This window comes from Anoplophora glabripennis, unplaced genomic scaffold (genome assembly GCF_000390285.2).
Source record: "Anoplophora glabripennis isolate ALB-LARVAE unplaced genomic scaffold, Agla_2.0 scaffold795, whole genome shotgun sequence".
NCBI classification, from domain to species: Eukaryota; Metazoa; Arthropoda; class Insecta; order Coleoptera; family Cerambycidae; genus Anoplophora; species Anoplophora glabripennis.
In genome coordinates, this window is record NW_019416932.1 from 193,289 (window position 1) to 216,980 (window position 23,692).

Sequence of the window (23,692 nt, forward strand, 5' to 3'; positions counted from 1 at the left end):
TTTTAAAACGTCAAAATGACACATACGAAGCAAAGAAATCAAAAGTCTTGACTGTGGAAAATGTTACTAGGTTTTAAAAAGAGGCTCCAGACGATAAGTTTTTATTAATGAAAGTGGTACTAATATTTGGTTTAAATGGGGCATGTCGGCATGCAGAATTGTGCAGATTAACTGTTAAAGATATAGAAGACACGGTGAAAATTTTGGTTATAAAAATGTACATGTTACCAAATCCAAAAAGAAACGTGTATTACCGTAGGATCAGAGTGCAACGGATATAAAATTTATTATAAGTATTTATCATTGAATAGATTTTTCATTTACTATAATCACGGTAAGTGCACAATACAACCAGTTGGCAACGACAGTTTTGCAAAAATTCCCCAAAGAGTTGCAGATTGCAGAATACTTAAAACTCCCTATACGCCTTTGACAGCGTTGCCTTTAGCATTTTTCTTTCATAGTTCGATTTCTCTCCCACTTCGCTAAAAAAACTATACCATATATCAGTCGATATCTTGTACCGTTTTTGAGAAAATGGACATACACATGTATTGTATCAAACATTCAATATTAATATTTTTGCAAAAATCTTGGAAATTAAGGTCACTGTCAACAAGAATGTATAATTAGCAGTTAGATTTTTGTCATAAATTATTTTGACACCATTTGTTGATTCAATATCATGGAGGATTTTATCTACGAAGAATTTGTAGATATTCATATAATGTACGAACTTGCAAAATGTAATGCTTCTGAAGCTGTTCGGACTTACGCCAACCGCTTTCCAAATAGAATTTGCTTATTTGAAGTGACGAAAAACCCCATGCTATGATTCAGACAAAACACTAACAAAAATATTAATGTATGGATGGAAATAATTGGAAACTACTTAGTGGGACCATATATCATTGATGATGCTTTAAATTAGGATAAATACCTACATTTACTGCAAGAACACCTTAACCCGCTATTGGAAGAGGTCCCTTTAAATATTTGAAATAACATATGGTTTATGCCCGATGGTGCACCACCCCATTTTAGCAGGGCAGTAAGAGCTTAATTAATCTTCAGCACAGTCAGTCAGCTACCGGGATGAAGCTACTGACAGATAAGACTGGAGAATTAATTTTAATCCAGAAACCTTATGTTTACAGGAATCGAGTAGTGGGGCTAGGCAGTACCGGCTACAATTGCATAGTCGGGAAGGAGGATGGAGCCGAGCCACCTCGGACCTGCATAATGGCGTCCAAGGAACTCCGAATGGTATCACTACCACAACTGGGGACCAGGGATGCCACTACAGCCATCCTCGAATATAAGGTAAGTGAAATTAGGCGTAAAGTCATAGTTAATAGCATATACCTCCCTTATGATACTGGTAGACTTCCGCCTACTAAAGAGTAAGAAAATGTAGTTAATTTTGCTAAAAATAAAGGTCTGCCTGTAATCATTGGGTGTGATGCAAATGCTCATCACACGGTATGGGGCAGCGGGGATGTTAATTCCCGTGGGGAGACGTTGCTGGAATATATAGCAACCACAGACCTGCAGGTCATGAATAGGGGAAAGGAGCCGACTTTTGTGAACCGCATCCGGAAAGATGTGATTGACATTACGTTGGCTTCTCAAAGTATTATAGAAGGGATTTCTGGATGGAGGGTCACGGGCTGCATCTCGATGTCCGATCACAGGATGATCGCTTTCGAGATGAAGTCGGATTCGGAAACGATAACTCTCCGACGAAATCCAAGGGCAACAAACTGGGAGGTATATCGTTGTAACCTAGGGAGCTCCNCCGACGAAATCCAAGGGCAACAAACTGGGATGTATATCGTGGTAACCTAGGGAGCTCCCTAGAAGCGAGCAACCAGGGTGAACGAATAACCTCCACAAGGCAGTTAGAAACCCTAAGCAGTTGTGTCGTCTCGGCATATGAGGAGGCTTGCCCTCTTAGGGCGGCAGGTGGGCGCAAGGTCCGCTGGTGGAATAAGACCCTAGAGGTTCTCCGCCGGACGGGCAGGGGTGTCTTTAACCGAGCTGTCAGGGAAGGGGAAGGGACCTCTTGGGACGATCAAAAACTGCAAGGAGAGAGTTTAAGAAGAAACTTAGGCTGGAAGGCATACTGCAGCGAGCTGGAGTCCCTGCCGGAGACAGACAGATTAATGAAGATCTTAAGCTGCGACAACAGGGAGAAATTAGAATCATTAAAGAGGGAAGATGGGACTTGGACCACTTCCAGCGAGGAGTATTTAGAACTTCTGCTGGAAACTCACTTTGTAGGTGGAGGCCATGTCGTCGAGGGCACTAGGGCGGAGCCGATGCCACAAGCAGATTGGCTCCTGGCCGGGGAGGTCATTGGCGACGAGGCAGTAACCTGGCCAGTGAATGAGTTCGAACCCTACAAGGCAGCGGGGCTGGACGGAGTTTCCCCGTCGTTGTTGCAGAGGGGCCTGGATATTCTCGTGCCATGTATGGTGAGGGTCTTCCGGGTCAGTCTGGCGATGGGCAACGTCTCACAGGCTTGGAGGTCAGCCAAGGTGGTCTTCATCCCCAAGGCTGGGAAAGAAGACTACACTGCGGCGAAGTCTTTTAGGCCTATTAGTCTCACATCCTTTCTGTTTAAAACGATGGAAAGGATTGTGGACAGGTATCTGGTGGATGGGGCGTTGANGTCCCACAGGCTTGGAGGTCAGCCAAGGTGGTCTTCATCCCCAAGGCTGGGAAAGAAGACTACACTGCGGCGAAGTCTTTTAGGCCTATTAGTCTCACATCCTTTCTGTTTAAAACGATGGAAAGGATTGTGGACAGGTATCTGGTGGATGGGGCGTTGAGGAGATACCCAATCCACACGAACCAGCACACATATAGGCGGGGCAGGTCCACAGAGACGGCCTTACATAGTGTCACGCATAAAGTAGAGAAGGCCCTTCAGTACAAAGAGGTCGTACTGGCAATATTCTTTGATATAGAAGGTGCCTTCGACAAGGCAAAAACTGAGACCATATGCAACTCGCTCCAAAACCGGGGCACATCGCCTATCGTAGTCGAATGGGTGAGTTCGGCATTGAAGGAAAGGAAGGTTAGTGCAGCCATGGGGGACTGTCGTAGGGACCTGGGAGTGGGGGAGATGCCCTCAAGGCAGCTGCCTCTCCCCACCTCTATGGTGCCGAGTGATGGACGGTCTCCTGGAACGCCTAACCTCGGAGGGATACAGTGATGCCCATGCTTACGCCAATGATGGCGTGGTTCTAGTCGCGGGCCGGTTTTAGGACGTGGTATGCGACAGAATGCAGGGAGCCTGTAGGATCATAGAGAGGTGGTGCGAGATGGGGCTCTCAGTCAACTCAAAGAAGACGGAGATGATCCTATTTACAAGGAGAAAGAAGATAGGTGACTTCAGGGCTCCAACCATGTATGGGAGGCCCCTGACTTTGGTCAGGGAAGTCAAATACTTGGGGGTAATCCTGGACAGTAAACTGTCATGGGGGCCACAGGTTGAGAGGATTACCTGGAAATCAGTGGCAACCCTCTGGCAGTTAAGGAAGGTATGTAGTTGGCAAAAACTGGGGACTCAATCCAAGGGTGCTTCACTGGGTGTACACGGCGGTGGTCAGGCCGAGGCTGCAGTAGGGGGCCTTGGTCTGGTGGCCGTGTGTGGACCGGGTGACGGTAACCAGAAAGTTGGTGAGTATCCAGAGACTTGCCTGCTTAGGTATTATAGGGGCAATGAGAACGACCCCAACGGCCGCGTTAGAGGTCCTTCTGGGGCTGCCGACTCTTCCTACATGGATTATGAGGGAGGCGATGGCGGCATACCTTAGGATAAGGGACGCCGGGGGTTGGAGAACGAAAGGACGCACTGAGAGCCATGCTGCCATGGCCCTCAGGGCGGAAAGGGACATCCCCATATCCGCCATGAGGGTTACGGAAGCAGAGGACCGGCTTAGGTTGGGAAGGAAGTATGTCACCACTTCCCCTCGAGCGAACAGTGGAAGCAGGATGGTGATATGTTCTCCCCGGGATCCGTAGTGTCAAGATATCTGTACTTTTATACTTGAATACTATTTTTTATATTAATCAAGAGTTGGGTGGTTGACTGACGTATGTCAATCATGAAAAAGATTTGTAACATTGTTTTAGCAGAAGAATAAATCTTATTTGGTTTGCACAACGTTATTTAGTGAACCTTCGTTGTTGGGATTCAGCGGGTAGCTGTTTGCGCCAACGCGAGTGAGTTTGACATAATTTGGCGACCGTGACAGGACTTGTACGTTGTGCAGCTATATTCAAACTTTTGCGTCGTTTTCCTGAGTTTTGATAACGACTGCGGTTTAGAACCGGGTTTGAAAAATGGCGGAGTTGTTGGACAAAAAGAAAAAGAGCAGGACCGTAATACGCGGGGCCTTCACACGGGTGGCGAATGAGTTCGAGCAACTATTGACGGTGCAACCTGTGGACATTCATAGAGTTCATGTTTCGTGGGAGCTTCTGCACCCAAAATATGACGAGTTGAAGGTGATAAGTTCCGAAATATATGAATTGATGTTAGACCAATCCAGTGAACAGGATCTCTCGGCGGAAGTTGATGCCTGTGACACGTATAGCCGTAAGTTTTTAAGTCTGCGATTGTCATATGAAAATCTGGTGAATAAGCAGAAATTGGTCAGCGTTAAAGGTGACGATGGAGAAACAGTGTCATCACAGTTGTCGGCGAACGAAAATTCAAGTAGGCGTAAATTTAGATTACCCAAAATTGAATTCAAACGTTACGACGGGAATATTAAAGATTGGTTGCCGTTTTGGGCTCAATTTAAGAAAATTCATGAAGATTCCGATATTGATGAATGCGATAAAATTGAATATCTCCTTCAAGCAACAGTTGTAAAGAGTAGAGCTAGGCAACTTGTCGAAAGTTTTCCTGCCATGGCGGGTAATTACGAAAAAATCATTGACAGCATGCAGTCTCGATTTGGAAGGGAGGACCTGCAGATCGAGGTGTATGTTAGAGAACTTCTTAAGTTAATTTTAAATAATGCTAATTCTCAACAAAAAATGGATTTGTGCACGTTGTACGACAAGATTGAGACACAAATTCGAGCTCTTGAAACGTTGGGTATTACATCGGATAAATGTTCTGCGATGCTGTTTCCTCTTATTGAATCGTGTTTGCCACATGAATTATTACGTGTCTGGCAGCGTTCATCACAGACAGTTAACAACAGTGCAACAACAGTAGCGGAGAGTAATTTGGACGACCGCCTTAGGAATCTTATGCTTTTCCTGCAAAATGAGGTGCAAAATGAGCAGCGTATTTCTCTGGCTGCAGAGAATTNCTGTGTACAGCCTTTGGGAGAATAAGACATAAAGTCTTTGGTGCTGAAGAGCTGCAAGGAATTGAGGTGAGAGACCTTCCATGGACCAAAATCCTGGCGCTCATCAGGGCATCGCGAGGAGGGTCAGAGGCAGAGAGTGGTTAGGTGATGGGACGGCGGGGTAGGCAAAAAGGGCCCACTTGTGGCCTAATAGCCAGGCTGAGGCCGCCCCTTTTACTACTACTACTATTAAGGGCTTAATTAAATAGGTACCACATTTCCCGATGGTAGTCCTTTTCCGTGGCTGTCTCGGTCTCCCGATCTTAATACTCGATTTCTTTCTTTGAGGCATCTTAAAAGTCTTGTTTATCAAACTCCTATAAATAGTAGGGAAGAATTATTAAATCGCATAATTACATACGCCGACATCATTAGAAATGATCACCACAAGTTATTTTGAGTACAGCAGAGGTGTTTGAGCAATTTCAAAAAATGCATTGAGTTCAAGGTGCATATATTGAACATCTTACTTGACAGTTCCTTTTTTTAAATTCTATAGTAACCAAGATTTTTACAAAAATGTTAATATCGCATTTTTGATACAATAAATGTATGTTGTTAATAAAATTCGATTTTCTCATAAACGGTAAAAGATATCTACTGATATACGGTATACCTTTTTTTTAACAAAGTAAGAGAGGAATCGAACTATGAAAGATCAAATTTGGCAACACTGTCAAACATGCATAAATTGGATAATTTCGTCTGCTCCTGTATAATCCAGGCATATTGAATACCCGTTTAAACTTGGAAAAGTACATTACCATGATCAGTTTAATTCCCAAATTTCATTGTTGTCATGATAACGACTTAGAAGTTATAACTGGAATTTGTTTTTCAAGATTCTTTCTTTGAAGGTAAATAAGTCCACAACGATGCCCGATAGGAAAACATTTTTTATGAAGTACTGCAACTATTTTGAGCTCCCCTGTACACCCCTTCATTTTTGACATGTCCTTTCCGAATACCCTGTACAGCAAAGTGTATCGTTCAGTAAAGTCCCACTTTAGTAAACGATTTTGAATTTAGTAAAATAGCATTGTATCAGTCAAAATGCGAAAAAATAAATTAATCATATTAAATGTTGCAATGTATTATTTTCTTGTCAGAATATATTTTAAATTCGCTCCTATGAAAATGAGTTCCGCTAATCTTACAATCTCACACGGAGTACATATTATTCCGTTAATAAATTACCCTCATTCTCTTTATACTGTAATAATGAGCTGGTAATTCTCCGTGCACATAACGGAACTGAAAATTATCTGCTCACAAAGAGCCTCATACTCAATATTTCACGCCTGAATCGATTCGAAAACATAAACAAAGTCTGCCACTTTATGACTAGTGCGAGCAAACATCATTAGCGATCCAGATTTCCATCCCGCCGCATTCGGTTATAAAGTCGGGAAATATACCCTGAAGATTTCATTAAGGGCGCATCCCACCTGTTCCCCCTTCGAGGCACCGCTAGGGCTACCTGTTGCGATCCGCGCATGCCGCGGAATCTTTCGATAGTTCCGCGGGGTATGAGAGAACTTTCGGGCCATGACTCGACCGGAGTCGTTTATAATGACCTTTTTCACCGCTCGTGGAACAAGCAAGCAGATTGCTAAAATTCTTGCTGGATCAATATGACGTTGCGTTTACATTTGCAGCAAGTCTCTTTAGGCAAACACTTGGAAGACGTTTGCTAAAATAAATCGCTTAGCATTTGATTAAAGAGTAAAATAACATTCAGATAAACGTTAGTGCAATGGCACTGCAGATGTACTGTTACATTGAACTTGTATGGTATAAATATTACATAGGTACTCTGTTTACATAAAATTTGTATTATTTACTATATTGTATGTTTTGTAGTGTTCTGTCAAATATGCTGTTGTCTGATTGGCCTTATATTACTGGTGGTAACGGATTGTTAAAAGCTAAAACGCTTCTAGCTTCTGCCGTACCAACTGAAGTACAACGGCGTTTCTGTGAACTTTTTTCCATTTTTCTTACATCTGATGTACAGAATCATATAAATAATATTTTCGGGCACAATTTAGGGAAACACTTGTTTATAATCATAAAAGTAAACTCTTACTCTTTTCCCCCTCCCACTCATCTCCATAACAACCTCTAAAAAACACTTAAGTAATAGTAATAACACGTAATAAGTGTTGTAAAAAGCATTTTACGCACGAATGGAAAAGTTACGCACGACGCCGCGTAGCGGCGAGTGCGTAATTCTATGAGTGCGTAATTGCATTACACCACGTATTACGTACTATACTTCACCTACGACCACTACTTTAAATACTTAAAAACACATCGTCTGCGATCAATGCAAGATTCCTATTACGTCGTACGGTAAAAAAAGCGCACAGCTTGGTAAAAAAATCGTACAGTTTTCCTAGCAACCGCCTAACAACGGTCAATACCAAACAGTATTGTATTGGCCGTTGCTAGGCGGTTGCTAGGAAAACTGTGCGATTTTTTTACCGTACGTAATAGGAATCTTACATTGATCGCAGACGGTGTGTTTTTAAGTATTTACAGTAGTGGTCGTAGGTAAAAAATTTAATATAACAGTAATTCTACATCATGTAAAACATTTATTCAAAGGCCTAGAATCAATAATATTCTACTAGATTTAGCTATAAGTAAACCTCCCAGCCGCCAGCACTTCACATGGGACTCACTTTAAACCACCACCCCAATCAGTGAGAGACAAGGGGACTCACTTTTAAATCAGCACCCCGTTCAGTGAGAAGCAAAGGGACTTATATCAAACTATAACAAAAAATATTACAAATGAACTGTAATATTATACTTAAAACTTATTTTTATACTTGTTTATAGAAGATAGAGAAACAAGATGAAGGTACAAGGAAGAAAAAGATATACGGGATGGACGCTCGAATGGAAGTAGGTGGATTGACCTCTTTTTAAACTACAAACATTTCAATATTGTATATATTAGACTAACAGATGATTTGTGAAGTCTCTTTGATATTCTTCAGTATCTTTCCGGGACTACGTCGAAGGGAGAAAAGGGTGGAAGGGGCAGAGGTAAAAGTTTTTTTATGACTATAAGCAAGTATATTTCTCTTAATTTGTACACTAAATTATGTTTTTTATATGATTATGTGCAACAGATGTAAGAAAAATGGTTTTATTACTTTATTAAGAGTTTTTTAGTGTTTTGGGTGGAGAGGTTTAATTCATTTTGCCTAGAATCGATTTAATATTGTCGCTTTAGGTTCAAAGAACATATTCCATATGTTTAGAATCAATTTCTGATAGGGCCGAAAGCCGGCCTTATTGACCCTCCTTCTTTGATACCATAATATATGTTATCTATGCTTGTAGTATATAACAAAAATAATTCTATTAAGGCGGACAAAGTAGAATCCTGTCCTGTCAGTAATTTACACCATATTCATTAATATTTGGTAGCGCTTAGTAAAAAAAGAATAAGAAGAAAATTAAGTCTTTAATCTTTAGCTGGGGCTGACTTTATCTAAGAACTTTACACTAATGAGTCAAGGAGATTTTGTATATTTCACCTAGTGTGTCTTACTTTATAAACAGAATTATTATATTTCGATAAGAGAACGATTATTAGCTTGCAACTCGCACGGCCAAACACAATCTTTAAAAACTTTTTCTCTAACTGTTGTTTTGCAGAACCGATACCATTTTGCTGTTTGTATACATATTTTTACACTGTAAAAAAATTTCACTCTAATTTCACTCAATTACACTTACTCGATAATGTATCAATTTATGTCCACGTCCAATTGAATGAAATTTTCACTCTGTTAGTATGAGTTCAACTGAGTGAAACTATTGCATCAGAAATAAGTGAATTTTACTCAAATCCGAGTTACTGGTAACTATCAATTGAGTGACTTTTGACTCTATTCTGAGTATATAAAACCAATTTAGAGTTGACTTTTTCTCTACTCAGACTTGGTTTATATTCTCTTGAAATTTTAATTTAATCATCATTGTATTAAAGTCATAAACTATCAAGCTGCCACAGTGGTTTCTACACAGATCTGTTTTAGAGACGATATTTTAGATCTCGATTACCTAAAGGAATTAGTGAACTGATCGGACAAATAAATTGCCATAACCTATATTGTACGTTACAAATATGTAATTATAGATAACAATTTAACTATCTCCGTTTATTTAACGAAATATTAATCGAGATTTAATATATTGTCTTTAATTATTGTAATTAAATCACTGCATTTAAATACAATTTTCACTAGAATAACCAGATAAACCTACCTGTATACTTGTCCAACTCCAAAGCACACCGTACGCCATACTGCCATCCACCACGCCACGGTCACGAGATAACCTAATGGGACGATGGGAACAAAGACAATACACCTGGGGACATTTACTCTGATTTAGGTACAAGTTCGCCAAATACGAGATTACGTGAAGAATTTATTTAAGGGGTACCTATATTTGAGTGAAAGTACTCAGTTTTAATTTAATCACAAATGAGTAAAATGATCAAAATACAGAATATTGAGTGAAAATATACTCAAAAACTTCTGTCAGTGGATTCACTCCGAACCTTTAATTGTTCTCACTCACACTGATTTTTTTACATTGTATTCCAACGCTAAAGTTGTACATCATACAATTCTTTGTCAAAAAAATTAAAATTTTACATAACATTAATGATTAAGATTCTCATGAACCGAGTAGAAGGTACACGTTACACAATAAAAAATAACATCATATAAATTCAAGATTATTTATGAGTGAAATTATTTTGGTGGTGAATTTTGACCGAATTTAAGATTTTAACAAAGAAATGAGCCTATCAACACAATTAGAACAAACTGTGTTAAAATCACTCCATTCTTTGTCGACAGCGCAGGAAGGTGCGAAAATTTTTTACGAATTTTTACGAAGATATCCTGAAAATCCCCAATGAAGCCATGAATACCCCCAAAAAAACATCAACCGCACTAGACAATGCTGACCTAGCATGCCCCTCATCGCTCAAAAGCCACCGACAGCGCAGGAAGACACGAAAATATTCTCCATTCTTACGAATTTTGATAATATTAGTAAGTCCAAAAAATTCGAAATTTGCACTACAGCACATCCTTAGGATCACAGTTAATCGCAATGAGTTTCGTTCAACAACTCTGCAGACACCCAAGAACATATTTTCAACGAACCAATTCTCCGAATCTGACGCGGACGTCGCTACCGGAGCCAGCGTAAGGTGCGTTCAAACGTCAACTCAACAACCACGGAGTTCAATAACCACTGTCGAATCTTGGCCAGTATATGTCGTACGTTCCAAATTTTTTGCTTTGTCTAATATATGCTTAATATATGCTATCCGTTTATTGTTAATTAATTCGAAAACTGCAGTAAATCACACAATTTTTTAAACAAGCTCCACACTCTCATAACACACGTAGCACTACGTGAAGATCCTGCGGGACACAAACTCCTAAGGGTTAATCCACACTATAATGGAGATCACGGTTTGTTCTCGGTCCGATTTCGATCTGGTAAAATATTATTAAGAAAGTCTATGTGTGTATTCATACTATCCGCAACAGTCAAGTTCCCGCCGAATCCCTTTCCAGTCACGAGACATTTTTTCTTAATAAAGAATGTAAAAGTTTATTTGGTAAATTTACAGCCGCAGAACATATACACATAATGATTTCATAACAATCTTGTGAGTAGTTGAGCAAGGTCAGTAAATAAACTAAAACATTGTAAAAACTGTGGAAACAAATATATGACGTTTATGTTTTATTGTAATTGGAAACAAAGAAAGCGCCTCAAGTATTGTTTTTCGAGGATTTACTTGTATGTGGTCCGTTAGTTGGATATGTAATATTTCACATTTAATTCTCTTAAAAAAAATTAATTATGGGAACCAAAACCACATCAAAAAATCATAAAGAAAACCAAATTTTAGCATGTTCTCAATCACTTTACATAATTAAATTTTCCTTAAAGGTTTGTACAGAGAATTACACCAACTAGGTGAAGCAAACTTTAACCGCCAAATAATGAGATTTTTCCATTAAATTTATTGCTTTCGAGATCATATGGTATTATTACATGAGCAACTGGTTATTTTTATACTGCTTTGGTATTTTTTTTATAATATAAGAACATATGACAAGGAAAAATGTGATACTTTTTTTATCTCAATTTTTACCCCAATTATAACTTTGTCATTGACAATAATAATAAACAAATTTGCAAAACGATGTACTTAAATACGCTTGCTCTTTCTGAAACAGTTGTAAGTACCGCTTTGCAAAAAAATGGTGAAGGTGGTACTGTAAAACGGGACAGAAGAGGAAAACACAACACTAGACCGCATAAGAATCCGGATGCTCTAATAAAAAACATTATGGAACACATAAAACTGTTTCCACTTATGCCTTCTCATTATACAAGAAAAAACTCAAAACGAATGTACTTACACAGAATGTATTTAGAATATGCAAAACAACAAAAATGGGATGCAGTAGCTACACTCAGACAATACAGGGATACTCTTAATTCGAAATTTAATATAGCTTTCTTTAAGCCAAAAAAATATCAGTGTTCCGTGTGTAGTGCCTATAAAAATACAGATCCCGAGAAAAGAACAGAAAAAATGAAAGACATTGATAAAGAATTGTAGAAAAATGATAAATCTCTAATAACAGCATGCTTTGATTTGCAGAAGGTGTTAGTAACGCCCAAGTCAGAAGTCAGCGATTTTTATTATAAAAGTAAACTCGCAACATTCAACTTTACAATTTATTATTTAGGTAGCAATAAAGGGTATGGCATGAGCACATATCGAAGAGAGGACCGGATGAAATTGGAAGTTGTGTAAAGATCTTTTTAAAATGGCATACGTAAGGTTATTCTTTATTCCGACAATTGCGCTGGTCAAAACCGTAATCGTTTTGTTTTTGCGATGTTTGCTTATACATCAATGACTTTGGATTTGGAAATAACACACCGTTTTCTTGAAATTGGCCACACTCAGAATGAAAATGACAGCATGCATGCTGTGATTGAAACTGCAAAAAACGCCACTCTGCTATATACACTCCTGATAGTCCCGATCAGTGGATTAGTCTTATAAAAATGGGCAAAGTTACTGCCCCACAGTACAAAGTAAAAGAAATGTCTCAAGAAGATTTTGTAACTTTTAAATCAATGGTAAAGAAACAAAACTGGAAAAAATATATTAAGTACTGTTAAGAGGCTGTAAAAATCAGCAAAATCGGAGAAATGCACTGCGATCCAAAGTCTTCCAATAAAGTATTTTTTGTGTATAATTTTGGAGAAAATCATAAAGAACTAGACTTACAAACAAAAAAACACACGCAAACGCGAAGAATGTCAATTTCCAAGATTGTATCAAGGTTTGGTGTCAATTGATGGTAAATAATTAAGCAGTTTTTTGGGCTAAGGCTAATTTGATACCACCGATGTATGGATTTTACAACTTCCTTCGGCCTGCTAGTAAGACTTACCACCAGGAAGAAAGTAATATTCACTAAGAAGATGACTCTGACTGAATCGAAATAAATTTTCCTTTTATGTCATTATTGATTAACAATTATTTTTGTATCTAAAAAATGTTTAATTTTTCTGTACATTATTAGTGTAGCAAGTTGTACCTCAATGAAAAATTTAGTCGACGAAAACTGTAGTAACTCATTCAAAATCCATTATTTTCTTATCCTAAACTATTTTACTTAGATCATCAATAATTAATTAAGACCTAAACAATAATTACTTTGTTAAAGAAGAACGATTTAGCTCTTGTAATAAAAAAAATACATTATTATTTTCTCAACTATTCAAATGCAATTATCTCGGTATAACCAAATTTGAGATACTACAGTTTTCCTTGGGAGAGTCGATATGCATCCTAATAACAGACAAAACCAAATAGGCCCCGATTTCGATTTTTCCCGACGGCCCCTGAAAGAGCCAGACCGGGCCTGATCCTAATGGGAAAAACTTTTGTTATTGAATTCTGATAATTTGTATTTTTTGTCATGTTTAAGTGTCATTTTATCCTAACGGGTGCAAACTAGGAAATCTCTTTTGCGTAAAAAGGGAAACTAATATCAGATTTTACATTACGATTTCACTAGTAACGCAAAAGATGAGAAAGGGTGATCTTTGTACATATTATAAAAAATTATCAAATTACCCAGTTTTACATGGAACAACACATTTGATTTAAATCCCCTGTACGTAGGAAATAGTACAGACGTATATGCTATCTACAGCTTTATTGCTAGATTTCCATCACATTACCATTAAGGAATGTTGAACAAATTTGAATACATGAAAACACGACAGCAGCAATTAAAAGGGCATACCGACAGCAAGAACAAATTAGTAGTAGGGTCATAGTCCAGCACACGCCTTTAGGGTTGTTGTAATGTAAATTAAATCCCATCAAAGGCAAATGCCAAGCGGGAAGACAATGGAAATGAAAAGGTAATGGAAAGGTGGATATATTTTTAGAAGATTATATCCTCTAGCGGTAAAATCTGTAACTTACGTAGTCGTAACCGTAAGCGTCGAGAAATCGCAATCTAATACGGCAAGAGTATTGATCGTATTGTCTAGATGGCGCTTGGAGTAGGAAATTTAAAATGAATATTACAGTTGATTCTGTGTTTCTGTTCATTGCATCTTTTATGGTATTCGAGAGTAGCTTACAGCAGAGTTTTACAGCTTTAAGAGAAATGATTATTGAAAAACAATATTTGAAAAGTATCATTGCTATGCAAGCTACATCACAGAACCTCATATTATATACCAACAAGTGATGGAACTAAAAACTAAAACAGAAGTCCTACTATACAGGGTGTCCGCAAATTTCACCGACAACGTTTAACTGCATATTCACGACGATAAATAAATACGATTTACGAAAAGAATGTTGTCAAAGTAAAACTAATTTAATTAATAACTTCATAACCCTTTTACCGATCGCGATAAAATTCGGCACATTTATTTGGACTATTACGGCATATGATTTCTTAAAGCTTTAGTCAAGTCGATATACTGGGTGATAGTTTTCTCCGGTTACCTCTCCCTTTTAGTAGTCAAAACTTTTACAGTGGTCCTATTTTTTTAAAACCGGCAGCAACATTGAAAAGGTCGTTTTATTTAAAAAAAAAATATTGTCTCTTGAGAAAATCGCCTTCAGAAAGCCATTCTTGAGAAAAATGGCAGGTTTGTACGTTTAAGTTTGCGTAGTAATGTCACGGATTTAAAACTTTGAGTTCAGTAGGCGATGAAAACAAGATGTTGATTGCTGTGGCTATCAGGTAATGTCATTATTGTCGTGTGTCTTTAGGATTCTCATCACTCCACACATGCAAATTATGAAGTGTCCGCAGTGTGTCAAAACAATTAGATGTATGTAAAAGTAAAACTAATGTTCACAAAACTTTAAAAAAGCAACTTCTTCGGCGATTTCATTTAACTCCTGCTCAAGAACTTGAAAATTTAGATCCCAACGCACGTTTACAATTTTTCCGCTAGTTGGTGAATGGCTTCGCAGAAGATAATAATTTGCTTAAAATTGTTTTGTAGCGATGAATCTTGTTTTACAAGGAACGCAGTTGTAAATTTTCATAATTTGCATGTATGGACTGATGAGAAGCCCAAAGAAACACGACAATAATGATATTACCTGATAGCCACAGCAATCAATATTTTGTTTTCATCGCCTACTGAACTGAAAGTTTTAGATCCACGACACTGCTACGTAAATCGAAACAATTTTCCTCAAGAATGGCTTTCTGTAGGCGATTTTCTCAAGAGACAATATTTTTTTAAAAAAAACGGCCTTTTCAATATTGCTGCCCGTTTTAAAAAATACGACCGCCGTAAAAGTTTTGGCCGTTAAAAAGGAGAAGTAACCGGAGAAAACTATCACCCAGTATATCGATCGGTAAAAGGGTTATGAAGTTATTAATTAAATTAGTTTTATTTTTGACACAACTTTGAACAACTTTTGACAACTTTGAAGGCTTGTAACTCGAAAACCAAAAATTTTTTATTTAATTTTTTTTCATAGATCGTATTTATTTATCGTCGTAAATATGCAGTCAACCGTTGTAGGTGAAATTTGTGGACACCCTGTATACAGGGTGTTTGGTAAGTCGACGCATTCCTTGCAGGAGGCTATAGTACAAGTGATTTGTGATATATTTTCTTATTATACTATATTCCGAAAACGCTTAGTTTCCGATCTACAGGGTGGTTTAAGTTTTAATAAAAAAAAATGCAGATTTATAAATATTGCGGAAACCGCTTAAAATATTTTAATGAAATTTTACAGGCTTTGACAGTTAACAACAATACATGTTTTACGATAAAAATTTTGTTTTCAGTTTCATCATTGGCGTGCGCACGGCACGTCTCTAATATTGTTAAAGAAAAAAATGATGCACCACTGATTTTTCTTAAAATAAAAATTATTTTTCAATTCCTTGTTCAATTTGGAAAATAAAAGGTATATTGACAGTTTTTCTTATGGCGCACTGTTTTCGAGTAAAAAAAAATAAAATCGATTTTTTGCATGGCGTAATCCGGTTTCAATAATTTGAAAAATAGCAGAAAATAATGTCTGCATAAGCACTTAACTGCTTCACACTTAAACACTCAAAGTGACAGCTATTATTAATTTTGTCAAACAATAACAAAAACGAGTGCACAGCCAACTTGCTAATTTCTGTTTAGATAGTAAATAGTGAAGTTAAAAACTGATAAAAATTTTTTAGACTGATGTTGTTAATTGCGATGAATAATATTTTTTGTAATAAAATTGGTACAAAAAAAAGCTGAATGCATAATTTCTGCTATTTTTCAAATTATTGAAACCGGATTACGCCGTGTAATGAATCGATTTTAATTTTTTTACTCGAAAACGGTGCGTCATAAGAAAAACAATCGAGATACCTTTTCTCTGCCAAATAGAACAAGGAATTCAGAAATAATTTTTATTTTAAGAAATATCAGTGGCGTATCATTTTCTTCTTTAAAAATATCCGAAGTGCCTGTGCGCACGTCACTGGTGAAACTAAAAACAATATTTTTATCGTAAAACATGTATTGTTGTTAATTGTCAAAACTTTATCAGCCTGTAGATTAGAAACTAAGCGTTTTCGGAATATGGTATTATATTAAGGAAATATATTACAAATCACTTGCACTATAACTTGCAAGGAATGCATCGACTTACCAAACACCCTGTATGAGTAAATATTATGAATGCATTGTAGCAACCATTGAGTAGGCCTTAAATAATCGTTATTACCATTATTGCCAATTGTTTCTAACTTGATAAATTTGAAAGTATCTAATATCCAAAGATAAAAATTGTACAGCTCACACCCAAATTCCTAAAAAAAAGTAGGGTACATTCATTTTAACATTGACCTAGGTAAGGAAAACATTTAGAGGATTTAAAACATTTGATTCTGACTATCAACTTTATTTTATTACAGATTTGAGACTAGCATTAAAAAACAATTCACGTCACTTTACCGAATATAAGCTTATGCTAAACAGTTCATTGTATTCAAGAATTCGGATACTTATAAGTTATCATATCATACACAAAAGTTATTACCTATAATAACCTGCAGGTGGCTACTGCTTAATTTTATTTATCTGTATAAAAATGAACACTACACATATAAGCTAATTTGTAACTTCATTCTAAATTAAATATCTTTAACATTGGTTTATAAGCTTATGCCTGCCTTTGAGACCTAAAAAATGAATCCCAAATCATATTCTTTTAAACTTTTCAAAATCGTTTACAGTAAATAAATGCAATAAGTTAAGTATTCATAACCCAAGAAATTTTCAGTAAGCTTTCTAAAAGGGTCTTCTTATTGTGAATATAGCTTAGTATTATTAACACTGTACGACACAGCAAGATGCAAAAGATAAGTTAATCACAATGAGTTCAATGTATTAAACTGATGCTTTGAATAAATACATAATACAACATAATATACCTAGAGTTGTTCATTCTAAATTTTGCAAATTGGTGACTCTATGATAGAATAAAAACGTGATTTGCTCTTCAGAATGAATGTTTACAGTATTAGACTTATAAATGTGTACATTTATTATGAAAATTAGTACTTTTGTTCTCATTAAATAAGTAGTTTTTCCATATTTGAAAAATATTTAATATGATCGGACACTCTCTAAGCGAACTGGAACTATCAGATATTAATAACACGTGTTGTGTCGTGTCGTTCAACGCGAGCTTTTGAGCTTCTGGTAACACATATTATGCCCTCGTTCTTATTTAAAATAATATAATAGATATTCCTGCAGCACATATTAATAAGCTACGTATTAATAAATATGCCCCGAGCTTAAATCAAACACTTGACTCGTTGAGTAATTGTAATGATAACTATTCAAAAGTATATTTTAAAGTTCACCAAAGTTTTCATATCTATATGCACCTGTTATTGATTCAGCAGCAGTGGTGGCAGGTACGGGGGCGCTCTGGGGCGATGCCCACCTAGAAAGTTTCATAGTAAAAAAATTTGATTTAAAATTTAGTTTACAATTTTATCTGGATAATTAAATAGACTAGCCTTATGAAACACGTTAAAGAGGAAATGTTAAATTTGTAATGTGCAGTCAATTTAACTCGACTGGCAAAATTCGTTTGAAGAACTCTGAACACGTGGGCTCGCGTAGCTCGTTCCTTTATCTGTAAAGTGTTTACAGCGGTGGTCATGGTTACCGTCGGGCAGCAATGAAAGACGGAGTGGTAGTAGCGCATATTTACTGTGCAGTTTGGGCTCGGTTTAGTCCGAGCGTAACCAAATAGTAGCTATTCAAGTCATTTTTTCTTATTAAACGTAATTTGTTCAGGTGTGGTGCAAAATTTTGTTACTTACGTATTGTTTCTTGTGTTTTTTAAAATATTGTAAAAGTGTAAATTTAAAGACAGACTACCTTATAAAAGTTTTTAGTTTAGTTTTTTGTTTAATCAATGTTAAAATTATTTATTATTGCGATAAATACTTTCTATAAGTGAATTATTCCCTAGCTACTTTCGATAATTCTTAACTATAGTGTAAAACTGTCAAATTTTAACAAAGTTTTCCCTACTCTCTTATTTTCTATGGTACTGAACACGAATCAGGAGTTATTTTTGTGCGGTTAAACTTAGTTTCCAAGTATCAAAATTTGAACCTGTCTTGGATCAGGCTAAACTTTTAAAATTAAAAAAACTCAACCTAACCCCACCTAACTTTTATTATTATTTTAAAGCAAATAGTTCATATAACGTAGGTCCTANAGTAAAAAAATTTTATTTAAAATTTAGTTTACAATTTTATCTGGGTAATTAAATAGAGTAGCCTTATGAAACACGTTAAAAAAGAAATGTTAAATTAAAGAAATGTTAAATTTGTAATGTACAGTAAATTTAACTCGACTTGCAAAATTCGTTTGAAGAACTCTGAATACGTGGGCTCCGCGTAGCTCGTTTCTATATATGTAAATTGTTTAAAACGGTGGTCATGGTTACCGTCGCAAAGCAATGAAAGACGGAGTGGGAGTAGCGCATATTTACGCGCAGTTTGGGCTCTGTTTAGTCCGAGCGTTAACAAATAGTAGCTATTCTCTACTTTTTTTCTTATTAAACGTAATTTGTTTAGGTGTGGTTCAATATTTTGTTACTTACGTATTGTTTCTTGTGTGTTTTTTTAAATATTGTAAAAGACTAAATTTAAAGACAGGCTAATAGTATAAATAATAACTCATTATAAAAAATAACGTTGGACACACTTTCCCTATATTTCAATAGTACTTAAAATAGAACTGCCCAATTACATTTAATTTTTTTTCAATACTTTGGACCTACATTTTTCCGTCCTCCCTGGTATGGAAGTAAAGAGCCGCCACTGTGCAGCAAGTACTTGACGCAGACGATATCGACTGATAGTACTACCTTATAAGAGTTTTTAGTTTAGTTTTTTGTTTAATAATGCTACAATTATTTATTATTGCGATAAATATTTTCAATAAGTGAATTATCCCATAACTACTTTCGATAATTCGTTACTATAGTGATAGTGTAATAAAACTCTTAAATTTTAACAGTTTTCCGTACTCTCTTATTTTCTATGGTATTGAACACGAATCGGGAGTTATTTTTGTGCGGTTAAACTTAGTTTCCAAGAAAAACATGTTTCAAAATTTGAATCTGTATTGGGTCAGGTTAAACTTTTAAAATTAAAAAAAGGCAACCTAACCCCACCTAACTTTTATTATTCTTTTTAAAGTAAAATGTTCATATAACGTAGGTCGTAAAGTTCTTCAAATCTGAGATAGAGGGTATTCAAGTTTTCACAAGATTATGAACTGTTTGTATTAAAATAGGATTGTCTATACATTTTTACATAAATTTCACACAAATCTAGATCTGTCAAATGTGCAAGTGGTGTAGTTTCTAAAAGTGGCTGATTTCCTAAGGTTTAAAAGGCTTTCGGCCAATATGTTGTACCTAAAAAATTTATTTGCCGACCCTTTGGAACTTAAAAATATCAGTTAAGTACTTATGATAAGAGCTGAATTTCTTAATATAACCATATATCGGCATGAGACAAATATTGTAAACTTTCTAGGTTGGCCATGAATTTTCGATCGCCTCTAGATTTTTTTGTAACTTTGTGCTACAATATACTGACTGCCCTAATAGGCTATTGATTAGATCCAAAAAAACAAGGTTAAAAGGAAAGAAGGTGACGTTCAAGCAATTTTATTGCATGAATCGTTCAAAGCGTCATTTTAGATGAAAAAACTGCGGAGGACTATTAAATTAGAGGGTGGAAATTGGAGATAGGGGTGAAAATGTACCCCTTTCAGTTTTTTTAATAGTAGCTCGAAAACGAAACAAAATTTCGCTATAGTTCATAGGAATAATTATGGACAGAATTGAATTTCTCATTGACAGCTTATTTAAAAAATTTAAAAGGAAAATTTATGCAAAAAAAAACAACAACAATTAATAAACAATTTGAAAAGACGCAAAATTCGATTTTTTTATTTTTTTACTTCTTTAAAAAAATTATTTCCCTAGTAAAAACTTGAAAATTTAAGTACAATAAAGTTTATTAATAATNTATTTGAACGAATCCTTTTCGTTCTTTTAAAATTCTATATTCAATAGCCTATAAATCATTTGACTAAATCCTGGTACGTAATTTGAAAATGAAATGTATACCACCGGTACAAACTTACAAGTGACGTTAGGGCTATTTTCATATCACCTTACATCTGGAATCCTTGCCTCTCTCTTTCTATCTTTTTCTATATAAAATTAGGTTAGGTTAATACATTTTTATATACATCTACCAAAGATATCATCTTTGACTGATCTACTATCTGTGGAAATAAATTTGTGGTAGTTTGTAATCTTATTTCAAAGGATATGGGGAGATTCAAGAATTTGACGCAAAGTGAAGATAATAAGACGTAATTGTTTGTCATTGTTCATTAATATTGGGGACGCTAAAATTTAGGGATATTTCGTTGACAGTACCAACCTAAATTCTGCCGTCACGTGTGTTCGCCGGCACAAAAATAAAACAAATGCCTGATCAGAACCACTGAAAACAGAGAGATAGACAATATTGTACAGATATTTCAGAGTTTCACGGTGTAGTAAATAATTACTAATTATTAATTAATTCTAATACAATAGGAAAAGTACAATACCAATGGATGGTCATTCACGAGTAATCCCAATGTTTCCGGTACTATCCCAGAAACGAACAGGTACCTAACCATTCCTCAGCTTCTTCCGTGCCACCTAAAAATTAACAAGTCTCCATCCCGGAACTGAATTGGCCGCTCTGGTGAAATGGAGACTGCGGTTCAATGTTCTCGATGCGGTCACTGACTGCTATCTTGTCAGCCGACTCTTCAGTTCAGCACCGGTACAATCCAGCAAGTTGCCTTGTCCAGCCTTGCCGCCGTTCTCCAACGGCCTCCCGGTTGCATTTTTACGAAAACTGGTCGAAAACGAACTTTATCGAAATTAAAAATCAGCGCGCCAGATTCTTCGCAAATATTTACATAATAGGTTACAAGAGAAATGTATTGGCATATCCGTTTTGCATTTTACCTCTGTTACGACAAATTGGACCCCTTAATAGGAAGTTTAATACAGGGATGGCCAGAAGTACGGAATAAAATTCATATCTTTTGAATGAGTTAATTTTTTTTAAAACGCCGAAACACGTTAACTGATTTTGATTTTTTCCCATCTTTCGGTTATATAATAATTAATTTTTCTTCAACCCCCTAACCCCCAGCTACCCCTACTTTTTTTTTCAAATGGAAACATAAGGCATGAGGGGGCTCGTTGAAAAGCTTATAGAAAACCGAATCCAGCCATACCAAATAAACAAGTTTTATTTTTTCAATAGCAAGGTTTTTAGGGTTGTATAAAACACCTACTTAACAAGTGAAATAAAATTTAATTATCTTCAGTGTTATCCTCCATGAATTTGCACAGAATAAAATAAAGAATTTGAAACTGTACCTATCACTGCTAACGCAAAAAAGATATATTTTTTATGTTGCGTTTTTTTGGCACCACTTACTTGCCAGGCTTTCTGGTTAATTTTTCGCTTTAGTTGTAAATTGGAGTTCGAAACGTTACTATTGTGTCAAAATCAAGTTATTTACTGAATTGCAATGGTATTGTCGGAAAGGCAACGCATCGAAATCTTGATATTGCTTGGATGTGGAGACAAAATAAGAAGTCAGGCTGAAGTGCGCGATTTATTTAATGCGAAATATCCCGAAAACCAAATCTCGCAAGGGACAGTTAGTAAAATATTTCACAAATTTGAGGAACACGGTACAGTACAGACTTTGCCCAAAACTGGACGGGCACGTGCTTTGAATGAAGAAAAGAAATTAGACATTGCATTAGAACTTGTTGAAAATCCTCATACTTCAACTGTTTCATTGGCCCGCAATCACGATGCTTCTCGAACTGCAATTCGAATGTTTCTGAAACAAGAGAAATACCACCCCTATAAGGTATGTCTTGTCCAAGAGCTTTTGGAAGACGATTATGATAGGCGATTACAATTTTGTGAGGAAATGATGAGACGGTGTGACGACAATAATGGTTTTCAACGAGACGTACTTTTTTCGGATGAAGCTACGTTTTATTTAAATGGAGTGGTTAACAGGCACAACTATCGCTTTTGGTCCCAGGAAAATCCACACTGGACATGCGAATCGCATACGCAGCATCCACAAAAAGTTAATGTATGGGCAGGTATCATCAACAACAGAATCTTGGGCCCATTCTTTTTTGAAGAAAATCTTACTGCCGCACGCTACCTGGATTTCCTAACATTTGACCTGATACCTGCTCTAGCTGTGATTTTCCCTCATGAAATTGATCCAGATATACCGAATGAAAGAATTTGGTTCCAACAAGATGGCGCTCCCCCACATTTTGGTATTGATGTTCGAAGATACTTAGATGAAATGTTTCCAAATCGCTGGATTGGTAGACGGGGTACAGTTGAATGGCCGCCAAGATCCCCCGACTTAACACCCCTGGATTATTTTCTTTGGGGATATTTGAAAGAAAGAGTCTACCAGGACAGACCGGATAATATTGAGAATTTAAAGAACAAGATTAGGGCGGAGATGCATAATTTACCAGCTGAAGTCATTCAGAATGCTGTGGACAGCTTTTACTATCGTCTTGGAGAATGCCAAATAGTGAATGGAGGACATTTTCAGCATTTGCGACATTGAGTTTATTTTTGTAAATTATCTAGTTGTTTCAATTTCTAAATGAAAAAAAACTTGCTATTGAAAAAATAAAACTTGTTTATTTGGTATGGCTGGATTCAGTTTTCTATAAGCTTTTCAACGAGCCCCCTCATGCCTTATGTTTCCATTTGAAAAAAAAGTAGGGGTAGCTGGGGGTTAAGGGGCTGAAGAAAAATTAATTATTATATAACCGAAAGATGGAAAAAAATCAAAATCAGTTAACGTATTTCGGCGTTTTAAAAAAAATTTACACATTCAAAAGATATGAATTTTATTCCGTACCTACTTCTGGCCATCCCTGTATGTAATCGAAGGAGGAATTTTCAGTGATTTTTAGTAACGATGGCTTTTCGTTGAACCTTTTCCAATAGTTTTATATTTTCAATTAACCATATTATATTGGCATATTTTAATATCAGTCGACATGCTCATCCACAGAT

General features: G+C 36.3%; 1 protein-coding gene across 1 annotated transcript; it reads left to right on the top strand.

Moving 5' to 3' along the window:
• The first annotated feature begins 1,095 nt into the window (after window positions 1–1,095).
• On the top strand, window positions 1,096–3,220 carry LOC108911772. Its single transcript, XM_023455714.1, has 4 exons — window positions 1,096–1,381; window positions 1,439–1,780; window positions 1,849–2,582; window positions 2,651–3,220. The coding sequence occupies exons 1-4, from the start codon at window positions 1,096–1,098 to the stop codon at window positions 3,218–3,220; spliced, it is 1,932 nt and encodes a 643-aa protein (XP_023311482.1).
• Window positions 3,221–23,692: the final 20,472 nt, after the last annotated feature.